Source organism: Canis aureus, chromosome 11 (genome assembly GCF_053574225.1).
Source record: "Canis aureus isolate CA01 chromosome 11, VMU_Caureus_v.1.0, whole genome shotgun sequence".
In the NCBI taxonomy this organism is placed as follows: domain Eukaryota; kingdom Metazoa; phylum Chordata; class Mammalia; order Carnivora; family Canidae; genus Canis; species Canis aureus.
In genome coordinates, this window is record NC_135621.1 from 26,834,208 (window position 1) to 26,846,810 (window position 12,603).

The 12,603-nt window shown below is 37.3% G+C and overlaps 1 protein-coding gene across 2 annotated transcripts in view; it reads right to left on the reverse strand.

Moving 5' to 3' along the window:
* The window catches only part of EP300 (EP300 lysine acetyltransferase), an 80,237-nt gene that overhangs the window by 30,471 nt on the left and 37,163 nt on the right, over positions 1-12,603 (reverse strand). For both annotated transcript variants that reach the window (XM_077914377.1, XM_077914376.1), the window contains exons 7-10: positions 10,215-10,308; positions 9,516-9,653; positions 7,119-7,236; positions 6,094-6,268 (exon numbers count right to left, since the gene is read on the reverse strand). In XM_077914377.1, coding sequence (XP_077770503.1) covers positions 6,094-6,268; positions 7,119-7,236; positions 9,516-9,653; positions 10,215-10,308 — 525 coding nt within the window. The remainder of the gene's footprint in view (positions 1-6,093; positions 6,269-7,118; positions 7,237-9,515; positions 9,654-10,214; positions 10,309-12,603) is intronic.

The window sequence follows — 12,603 nt, forward strand, 5'->3', positions numbered from 1 at the left end:
ACTGCTCTATATACCATGCACCTCTTGAATACAAAAGTAGAAATAATTTAAAAATGGTATCAAAATATACAGTCTGGCCCTTGAAGATTTGAACTCCACAAGTCCACTTATACATGGGTTTTTTTGGTAGATGTATATTTCTCAGGATTTTCTCAGTTTAATGTTTTTCTTTTATCTGGCTTATTTTAAGAATAGTTTTTAACACATTTAACATGCAAAATATGTGTTGTTTGTGTTTTCACTAAAGCTTCTGGTCAACAATTTAGGCTATTAATAATTAAATTGTGGGGGACCTCAAAAGTTGTTATGTGGATTTTTAACTGTGTTGAGGTCAGGGCCCCTAATTCCTGGGCTGTTCAAGGATCAAAAGTATATAAGTTCTAATGGTTTCTTGGATTATCCGGACATCCTCCAGCACAGTGCTTCCCAACCTTTTCCATATTACGGTGCAGAGAAAATACTTCTATAGCACTCTGGGAAAAGACAGGATTGCTTGCAGTGACCTAACTCTAGCCTGGACACCCCCTGCTGACCCAAAGTGCTGTGCACTCAAGCTCAGGTATCCTTGTGGCAGACCATGCTCTAAAGAGAAGCCTACTATCTTCAGACAACTCCGAATTCTGTCACTTCTGCAAGTGTGCTATACTAACTAGCAACAAAAATGATCATACAACTAAGTGGTTGAGTGTAATTCAAGTAATTAAATCCATTAGGATTTTCCACTAATGTTGTGCTTATATAAAACTAAAACACACTCAAATGGAATACTGGAGAGAATTCTGAACATTTATTCATATACTCTTACCCACACTTGTGCAAGACTTACAAAATTACGTGTATAACCTATGCTCACTACATAAAAATTAGAGAATATAAGACAGATAAACCTCTATAGTTTTAATCTCCCACATGTGTATTTATATATGCTTTATGTAAAAGATTTTCACCTAATACATAAAGAATGTTTTTCCTGTAATATGGATAGGTGTTGCAAGGTAAATGCCAGCAGGGACCAGACAAGGCAGTTAGTTTCAATGAACGGGAAGGACTAGGCATCGGAAGCAACAGAAACAGGGAGTGACGGGGATGAAGTGAAGAAATCGCAACTCTTATAATAAGCAGCCAATACTCTAGCTAGAGACTGTGGTACCCTTGTGGGTGAGAGAGCCAAATCTGCTAGATACTTCCCTTCTTAAAGGAAACCAGAAATCCATATCCTAATGCAAATCTTTTCAAATATGTGAGACTAACCAAATGAAAAAACAAAAACCTAATTCTAGGTCTAGGCCTACATCTAGACCTAACACCTTCATTTACAACCATGATGCACATGTTGGTTTTTGTTGGCTAAATTGTATAAATGTGTCCAAAAACCCATGTTGGCCCTTTAAAGAGGTCTTAAATCCTCTTATCATAAGGATTATCTGATGAACATTTGAAGGAACATTCTGCTGGTAATTAATTATTTAGAGATTTTTTTAAAAATACATATACATACATGTATAAAACCATTCATTAAAATACTTCTCATTCACATTAAATAACCTCAATGCAAAGTACATATATCAGACAATCAGAAACCAGTATTAACAGGTTAGTATTTCTGGGAAACTACACAGATAACATACATACTTGTCAACTTTCTTGAAGTTTTTATATTTGCAAAAAACTGAGGAGTCAGCTTCTTATTCAACCTAACAATTAGGTTCATCATTTTCAGACTGTACATATATGTTGTTTATATACACTTATTATAAACATCTTTCTAGGCCAATACAGATACCTACCATAGCCACCCTTTGATTATTTAATGCATGCTCTTTGGGGAAAAAAAAACTTTAAAGAAATACAAAAATTAGAATGTTTAAGTCTTCCATAATCTTTCCTTGTACCCACAATCATTTTCCCATGCAAATATAAAAATGAGGTAGAAATAAATTCCTACAAATTTGACAGATCACATTAAATGAGTATAAAAACTGTGTTGTCCACATTTCCCACTGCATTTGTCTATCTTTTAAAAAACTGAGATGTAAGTGACAATATATTAGTTTTAGGTATACGTGATTCAATATTTATTCATATTAAAAGAGGATCACCATAGCAAGTCTATTCCACATCCATTACCATATAGAGCAACAAGAGTTGTTTTCCTTGTGATGAGAACTTTTTTTTTTTTTTTTTTTTTTGTGATGAGAACTTTTAAGATCGCCTCTTTTAGCAAGTTTCAAAGGTCTACTATAGTATTATTATCTATAGTAATCATGCTGTACCTTACACATCCTCAGAACTTCATTATAATTGCAAGTTTGTACCTTTTGATCTCCTTCATCCATTTCACCCACCTCATCCATACTGCCACTCCCACTCTGCCACTGACAACCACCAAACTGTTCTCTGTATCTATGAGCTCATTTTTCTTCATAAAGATGCCAAATAAAAGGGAGATCATATGGTAGGTCTTTCTGACTTATTTCACTTAGCCCAGTGCTCTCAAGGGCGATCCATGTCACAAATGGCAAGACTTACCTTTTTTTTGTTTTTGTTTTTAATTTTTTTTTTTTTAATTTATTTATGATAGTCACAGAGAGAGAGAGAGGCGCAGAGACACAGGCAGAGGGAGAAGCAGGCTCCATGCACCGGGAGCCCGATGTGGGATTCGATCCCGGGTCTCCAGGATTGCGCCCTGGGCCAAAGGCAGGCAGGCGCCAAACCGCTGCGCCACCCAGGGATCCGACTTACCTTTTTTTATGACTGAATAGTATTTGTGGGTGTGGGTGTGTGTGCGCGCACAAACACACACACACACACACACACACACACACATATTTTCTTGACCCAATGATGGACATATCTTGGGTACTGTAAAAAACCTGCAATGACTATGTGAGTGCTTATCTTATTAAACTAGTTTCTGGGGATCCCTGGGTGGCTCAGTGGTTTGGCGCCTGCCTTTGGCTCAGGCTGGGATCCTGGAGAACGGGGACCGAGTCCCACATTGGGCTCCCTGCATGGAGCCTGCTTCTCCCTCTGCCTCTCTGTCTTTCATGAATAAATAAATAAAATCTTTTAAAAATAAATAAATAAAAAATAAATAAATAGTTTCTTCCTATGGTGCGCTTCGGGTTTTTAAATGTGGTCAAATTAACCACCCTTTTCTAATATGGTTTGGTTTTATTTTCTGGATGTTTCCTCATCTACTTTTATGTTGAGACAATGGTGAGCTAGGTTGGACAATTAAGCCCTTTCTTTCAAGAAAACTATCTTTTATTTTACAATTCTATTTAACATATCTTCATGTTTTAAACAGACTGTGAATGCCCGGGTTTGATTCTTGGTTCTGCCATTCACTAACAGTATAACTATGGCAAGTTAGGCAACCTCTGTATGCCTCAGTTCCTTACTGGTAAAATGGGGCAAGAGTACCTAATATTAGGTTTACTGGATCTCTCAAATCTTTTTTTCTATATATCTATCCTCTCTCTACCAATTTTTTTCATCATGTAAGCTCTACAGCCCAATGTGGGGCTTAAACTCATGACCCTGAGGATCAAGAGTTGCATACTCAAATGACTCAGCCAGCCACTCCATGTTCTGTACCTTTTTAAATAAAGCTGTTTTAATTCTTGTGTGTTTTTTTTAATTGCCAATCTGGTTTTAAACTCAATTCTTCCAGTTTGTTTTCGATTCTCTGCTGTCTTTTTGCTTTCCTTCCCTTTTGTGTAATTTTTTTCTTTTAAACGTTTCCTTTTTCTATAATTAATTTCTCTTGGAGCTTTAATTATCCACACAAAGACCACAGGATGAATCCTTTATGATCCTTATTTATCTCTATATAACAGGGAGCAGTTCCTTCAGGGTGTGTTATTTGTTCAAGAGGGTAGGTGGAAACACCTTAGAGTGGTTTCTCTAGCAGCCACACCTTGACCTTCACCTTTAAGTAGAGGGCTCCAGATGGTTGGTTAAATCTGTTCAACCTTCCAACTGCTTGGGTAAAAAGTGAATGCTCTGGAGAAGCCTCAATTAAAATGTTCTAGTGTACAGCTGTGTGGTTACTTTAGCAATGCATATATTATTGTGAATATTTCTGTGCAATTCTATAGTACTTAAAATTAAATTTTTAGAAACATAACTGGATTCAAGGGAATGAAAAAACCATTTAAATTCTCACCACCACGAACAAAAAAATAACAAAAAAATAAAATAAAATAAATTCTCACCAACAGTGTATTCCAGAGCCACGTTGCTATACAGTCATTAATAGCCATTTTAACCTTTAGAGACCCCCAAAAGGTCATGCTGATTTTACTTTTCTTTCATTTTCTTTTCCCATTTTTCTTTCCATGTTTCATCTTTTTCCCCAAGGTACATATTAAGGAAATTAGCACCTTTAATATTGAAAATATTTTCCTTGGTTTGCTCATTAATTATGTTATGGAATCTTCTGTAGTCGTTTTCTTCTTCAAAACTTTGAGGTAATATCTAATTTTTTTTTTAAGATTTATATATTTCATTGAGAGAGAGAGAGAGAGACTGAGAGGCAGAGACACAGGCAGAGGGAGAAGCAGGCTCCACGCAGGAAGCCCAACGTGGGACTCGACCCTGGGTCTCCAGAACCACACCCTAGGCTGCAGGCGGCGCCAAACCGCGACGCCAAACCACTGCGCCACCAGGGCTGCCCGAGGTAATATCTTATTTAAAGGCATTTCTCATTTCATTTTATATTTTCTTCAATACATTTTGTGTACTCCTTTAAATTTTTTGTTTAAAATTTAAAACTTCTGATTCTTTTACAGTCAACTTGCATATGGGATAAGGCAGGGATCTCATTCTACAAAATGCCAGATTTAGTATAGGCTAAAGGTCAACATATATGTAGGGTTATTCAGTTCCACTAATATTTGTTCCTACCTACCATAGTGCTTTTCCTCTAACATAAGACCACAATTTAATATCTGTAACCTTTAGACTTGGCTCAAATTTCTAAGGAACTTCAGAAAGTTCTATCATACCCAAATATCTCAGTTTTGCCCACTTGTCTCTATACCTTCCTTATTGTCCTGGTTTGGACCATCAGCACTGAATCAGTCTCAATTCTAGTCCTGACTTTGTTTCTGAACATTTGCTCTCCTACCTACTGAAAAAACAGCTGCCCTTCCTATGCCAGTGGGTCTCCATGCTTACTCTTCCCCTGCCAGAAACACTTTTGCTCTTCTCAATTCTTCTGACATCATGGCCCAATGAGAACATGTATCCAGCATACTGCACTTAATAAATAGGGCTGCTAAAGGCCAGTGGCAATCAGGAGTTCACCACATTGCTACTTCAAGGCCTGAGGCAGATGAAATTTCTTAGCCCACCTAAAATCCTGACCTATGACTTGACACCTGCTGGCGCAGATGGCACTATCTAACCTATGGCAGTCAGTTTTCCCTGACTCATGAAATACAGGCTTATCTGTATTTATTTAAATAGCCTATGTTCTTCCTCACCACTGTGTACCTAACTCCTCATTTCACTGTTTGAAACCTCGTAATGAGCCAGTGAATAAATAAGGGAATGTATAATAATGCTGGCTATATTGTTAATTCATGAGGTTGAGAAGGCTCTTACCTGTCAAGATGAATTTTAAACAGTTCTAAGAAATAAATAGTTCTTAGCCTTCAAACATACTGAGTCAAGAAGATGTGACAATGTCAAATAACATGGTATTTATTGCAAGTTTAGGATGTATTAAAGCTGGTGGAGCCCTTGAATTTGCCTGGCCTACATCTAGGATGGCTACCAAATGCAAGTCACTGTAAACTTCTGAGCTATCATTTTCTACATGCCACTTTGAGAGAAGAGTATCTTGGGCTTCTAAAAATGATGCCAGATTATCAAAACTTAAATACTTATTGTATGTCTAGAAATCTTAAATATACTCTTCAGTTACTGCTTTTACCAGAAGATGAATTCGTTTCCTTGCAAAGGCAAAAAAGGGTCATTCAGAAACTCTAGAATAAGTACATAAGCTAATGCAAATTAATGACTTTGGTTAGAAACCATTTTATTACCAATTTCTCCCCAAAATAACTAATAAAAAGCACTTACTGGAAGTCATTCCTGGTTGTGGCTGCCCCATATTGGGCCCTGGATTCATAGAAACTGGCACCATGCCTGCAGCACTGGGTAGCATGTTTTGTTTCTGTAGTCTAGTCCTTCGTTTTTCTTCTAGTTCTTTCTGGATCTTATAGATCTTCTCAGCTAGCAGGTGGTAGTATTCCGCCTTTTTGAAGGTTGGAAATGAAGAAGAAAAAAGAGGAACTACTATTAGGTAACAAAATATGAATGAAGAATAGATAGATATTAGCTTCATTTAAAGATGTAAGCAGAAACCCAAAGGGGGGAAATCTAATCTATTTTATTTTTTTAAGTTTTAATTTTAGTTAACATACAGTCTAATATTAGTTTTAGGTGCATAATACAATGACTCAATACTTCATATATCACCTGGTGCTCATCATGACAAGTGCACTCCTGAATCCCCATCACCTGTTTCCTTCCACCTCCCCTTCTGATAACTACCATCTAATCTACTTTCTTAGATCATTCCAGATGGGAGTTCATGTTTGAAAACATCATGTGAAAAGCAACTTTATTATGAACCTAATGAAGCATGGCCTCTCAAGAGTAGGTTTATAACATACGTGCAATTTACAGCACATGGAATGAATATGCTTTATTTATAGAAAGTGCCATTTTAGATTACAAAGTTCAAATGATGTAGAGAAAACTGGAATACTACTTGAGATGAACATACTAAGCAGCTGATTCACCATTTTCCAGTGAAAATAGCAAAGAGCTGCTAACAGCTCAACCACTTTTTAAGTTGACAGAAGGACAACCCAGATAAAGGGCCACACAAGTGCACTGTATTATTAAGAGGAAAAATGTAAGATTCTTGATGACATACACTTTAAGAAAACTGCTCTGTTATCTTGACTGTGCACAGTGAGAATAAGACAGGATAGCTAAAGGGTATCTCTAAAGTACACTATTATTTGTTATATTACAAAGAAGAGTAAACAACTAGAACAGGTCCATTTCTGACTTTATATAGAAAAACAGACGCTCACTCGATTATTTGCAGATTCATACATGTCCCCTTCCACTTTCCGGGCGTATGCAACTAAGTTTTCCATCCGTCTGTCTTTTAAAGCAGCAGGATCCGGAGTAGGAAATATGGCTTGAACACTAGGAAAAGAAAATTCTACCAATATAATACCATGTCAACTTTTCATTCTCATCACAGAAATATACAGCAGTTTAAACTTCTTCCTGATTAGTATTTTCTTATTTTTATAAAATGTGCACATTACAAGTAAAATAAAAAGGGGTATGTGCTCAAATATTAAATAACACTGCCCCAAATATAATAGTATCTGTGGTAAACAAAAGTTTTCCCCAATCAGAAGAAATGACATATTAAAAATCCCCTGTGGTCTCTGTCACTCTAACAAGGAGCAAAAGAATTATACCGTGCTATTTGCATAAAGGATGCAAGGAAACCTGACCTCTGTTAATAGTGTCAAGTACCAACTGTTTAACTGTTTTCGGAAACTTCTACTCTCCTCACTATTCAGCTTAATGAAATAAAACCTAATAGGGGCACCTGGGTGGGTAAGTCAACTTAAGCACTTGACTCTGGATTTCAGCTCACGCTCTGAGCATGGAGGGTGCTGAATGAGTGCTTCTCCTCTCCTCTCTCTCTCAAATAAATACATACATAAATAAATAAAACAAACCTAATAATCACTGCAAAATCTTACAGGATCAAAATGTGAAGTGGAAAGGGCAGAAATACACAATGATTCTGTCACATTCAAGGTCTTTTTACTTTCCTTCTTTCTTTTTTTTTTAAAGATTTTATTTATTTATTCATAGAGACACAGAGAGAGAGAGAGAGACACAGGCAGAGGGAGAAGCAGGCTCCATGCAGAGAGCCTGACGTGGGACTTGATCCAGGGTCCCCAGGATCACACCCTGGGCTGCAGGCAGCACTAAACCGCTGCACCACCAAGGCTGCCCAAGGTCTTTTTACTTTCTAACAATTCTCTACAAATCCTAAAGATCTGACAAATATATTTCCAGCCACTAATTTTATTATTTGGGTATCTCATGTTCATTTGTGTAGGACTTGGAAAACGCATATGAAAAAGAAATAAATGGAAGTTTAGAATATTTGAACTGGTAAAAAAAAAATCTGCAAGCATATAATACACTTTTAATGTCAAGTCAGATGATCAAAAAAAATCTATTGTCTATTGTTATAAGGTAACCGTTGTTAAACAATTTGAATATCATAAAAATAAGTTTGTTTTGGTTGTTCCCTTTTAATTCATTTTATTAAAATCTTAGTTTTATTAAACTTTATAAAATGTTATTACATTTATTAAATTTAATGTTATTAAAAATTAGTTCTCTCCTAGTTGTCAAATTCCACTTCTAGTGACATCATTTTGAATTCCTAAATGAAATTCAAATATAATTTGAAGGCTAATGTAAGATATAAATAAGTTTAGATAAAATTTTGATAAGCCACATGGTTCTAAACCAATAAAAAACATGGATGCGGGCAGCCCCGGTGGCGCAGTGGTTTGGCGCCGCCTGCAGCCTGGGGTGTGATCCTGGAGACTCAGGATCGAGTCCCACATGGGGCTCCCTGCGTGGAGCCTGCTTCTCCCTCTGTCTGTGTCTCTGCCCCTCTCTCTCTGTGTCTATGAATAAAAAAATAAAATCTTAAAAAAAACAAAAACAAAAACAAAACATGGATGCAATGAAGGAAACCTTTCTGTTAAGTGGAAGAGAAATGAAAAAAAAAAAGACTGCTTTCTGAGAAAAAAATGCTGGGCATCATTCAAAGTCCAAGCTCTGTAATGAGCAAGGTCCAAGCTCTACTTTTATGATACTGGGTACATTTTATTGCTCTTTATGCTTTTCCCTTCTTTCATCTGACAAGACATCTTTAAAGAAGTGAGGGTGAATGAGTGGCATATATCAACTCTGCAACAAACAGGGCAATCTCACAAACCACCGACAATGCACTTTTGGAGGGCCAGAATACCACAGAGTGGCCCCACTCAACAACTTAAGAGTTTTATTTGGAATAAAAGAAAACAATGTTACCACTACCATATTCTGATGCACTGAGACCTGATTTTTCTTATTTTAAAATTTGAGTTTTGCAAAGACAGTAACATTAAGATGAACAATTTTTAGCTAATATATTGAAAACCGCCACCAAGTAGAATAGTTTATACACCATGAAAGCTGAAAGACTCCTACAAATGATGGTGGAAAAGCTGGAAAGCAAAGAACAGGAAGCAAGAAAGCCACATAAACATATAAGCATTAGCAGCAACAGCCAGGCTACAGAAAAATCAATAATACTCCTCTTATAGTTAAGTGCCTGGTAGATTGGAAGCATGTTGACATGGTAACTCTTTATGACTAAGACATGCCCACAATCTTACAGTTTATGAACAAGATGATTTCGAAGATCCTGAGTAATATCTTCATGCCATTGTTTCCGAATTCCAGTATTGGATGGTTGAGCTGCTGTTGGCATAGGACCCAGGGAGGCCACACTGGCATTTTCACTCATCATTGGGCTTCAAAACGGAATTGTTAAATAGTTTTAGTGAAGAAGGTAGAAGAAAGAAGATCTTAGTTTAAAGTAGAGCTGACAGTGATGACTACAATGGATCCAACACACTATGACAAGTCTATTTACATAAAGAAATCTGGGAGAAAGTGTGTATGTGTTTGCACTTGTGTAAAGCAGAGTTAAGCCACAACACTTCATCCTCTGGAGGAGAGGATGAAAGTCTTGGGTTTAGAACACTTAAGTGTTATGTTGTAGGACTAAACTGTTACTTTGACACAACTTATCCCAGGAAATCCACCTCATGGATTAATTCTTACCTCTGGGATAGAGCAAACTCATTTTTTTAAGCAGCTGCATACTTGCAACTTCTTACAATATCCCGGGAAGATAAGGGTTACCCCCAGGTAAATGATACAATGTCAAATTAAGATCATAGAAAGCTAAAAACATGGACTCAAATATAGTATTTGCCTTCATTCATCAAGGACAGCTTGAAATGAGGGGAAAAAAAACTCTAACCAGTATTTAAAACATTATACAGGACACACACCAAGAAAAAACTTACTTTTGAGAATTTATGGCTGAATGCAACATTGAGTCAGACAGAAGATTTGATGTCTGAACCCCTACACCTCCATTTACTCCCATAGGACTAGCACCTAGGTCAAAGCAAACAAAAAAAGGGAATATTTTAAATACCAATAGCAAAAAGAACAAATGAACAAATGAACGAAAAGTTATAAAAGTACTAGAACATACCACAAGAAAATTCTGTCTTTTCGAAGACCCAAAACCCAGAAGCCATAAGGACAACATTTAAAAACTGGAGTAGTAAATAAAATAATCACCATGAACAAAGAGTTAAAAGTCAAAACAGGGGAAAATAATTACTAGGGCTATATGGCAAATTAAAAAAACAAACAAGTACACTCTTTGACTTAGTATTTCCACTTCTGATATTTCCTTCTCATAGGTGTACACATAAATGTATGGACATTAAATACAATGGTGTTAAAAAGAACAAAAAACTAGAACCAAAAATGTTTAGGTAACATAACTATATATGCATTATTTTCATAAGCACAATTTATATAAGGACATAAGGAACCTAAGTGTGGGGAAAAAAAAAAAGGAACCTAAGTGTGATAATCCCTGGATAGGGGGAATGAAAAGATGGTGTTTTGGTTAAACATTTGAATACTCCTTCAAACTGGCCTGAATAGTTCTTTGTGCATACATTATCTTTTCAATTAGCAATTTTAATGAATACTCTCTTTCTTTAAAAATAAAAATATCTGACAGCAATATTCACACTAAACCAGATTAGATTTTCATGTGGTTAAAAACAAAACTTTTTATTTCTTCATGAGACACACAGAGAGAGAGGTGACATAAGCAGAGGGAGAAGCAGGCTACCTGTGGGGAGCCCAATGAGGAACTGATTCCAGGACTGATCCCAGGACTCCCGGATCACACCCTGAGCCAAAGGCAGACACTCAACCACTGAGCCACCCAGGTGTCCCCAAAGAAACATTTTACACACACAATTCTATTAATATACCTCAAGATATTTTAGTTAAAAACTAGAAAACAAAACTTCCCCCTATAATGGAAATAATTGGCTAGATCTGTAAACATTTAATGAAGAAAATGCTGTTTCCTTCATGGTCTTTCCTAAATACTTAGGCAGAAATCTGCCTTTTAAAATGATGTAGAATGCAGAAATCTGACAACATCAACCCAGCTCTGAAATGCAATTGCTGGAAGTAGTCTTTCAAAACTGAATTGTAATGTTCCTAATTCTGTATTTGTCAATTTAAAAACCCATATGTAAATACTCCTTTTTAGAGAAATTAAGTACTCATAACATTTGCTTTACTGATGGCAACAGCATGAAGAGGTAAAAGAAAAAGTGAGGACACTCCACCAGTATGCTTACTGCATTCTGATGGCACACAAAAGCATAGCAAAACATTCTCTACGAAGTCCCCAGGTCCATTTAATATTCAGCACTGAATCCAAGTAATGGCTCAATCATAACTTCGGAAGGAATACCCTTACACAGGCTAATATTTAACATCCTAAGAGGGGGTTAAAAACAACAATAACGGGGATCCCTGGGTGGCGCAGCGGTTTGGCGCCTGCCTTTGGCCCAGGGCGTGATCCTGGAGACCCGGGATCGAATCCCACGTCGGGCTCCCGGTGCATGGAGCCTGCTTCTCCCTCTGCCTGTGTCTCTGCCTCTCTCTCTCTCTCTCTGTGTTGACTATCATAAATAAATAAAAATTTAAAAAAAAAATAATAAAATAAAATAAAATAAAATGCTTTCCTAAAATCCTCTTAAAGACTATGGAGAGTGGGGATGCCTGGGTGGTTCAGTGGTTGAGCTTCTATCTTCAGCTCAGGTCGTGATCCTGGGGTCCTGGGACTGAGTCCCACAGGCTCTGCAGAGAACCTGCTTCTCCCTCTGCCCATGTCTCTGCCTCTCTGTGTGTCTCTCATGAATAAAACAAACAAACAAACAAACAAACAAACAAACAAAAAATGTGGAGAGGGGCGCCTGTATGGCTCAGTTGGTTAAGTGTCTGACTCTTGATCTGGGCTCAGGTCATGATTTCAGGTCATCAGTCCCCATGGTGGGTGTGGAGCCTGCTTGAGATTCTCTCCTTCTCTCTCTCTCAAGAAAGAAAAAGAAAAAGTAAAGACTAGAGAAAATTACACACCCCAGTCAGGGAGACTCCACTTTGAGATGCATTTCTTAAGTTTTAAGAAACTCATAAAAAGAAAATGAAAGGGGGCACCGCACCCTTCAACATAGACACACAGTACTAATTACATTTAAAAGGGCTTTGGGGGCAGCCCGGGTGGCTCAGCGGTTTAGCACCTCCTCCAGCCCAGGGTGTAATCCTGGAGATCTGGGATCGAGTCCCACGTCAGGCTCCCTGCATGGAGCC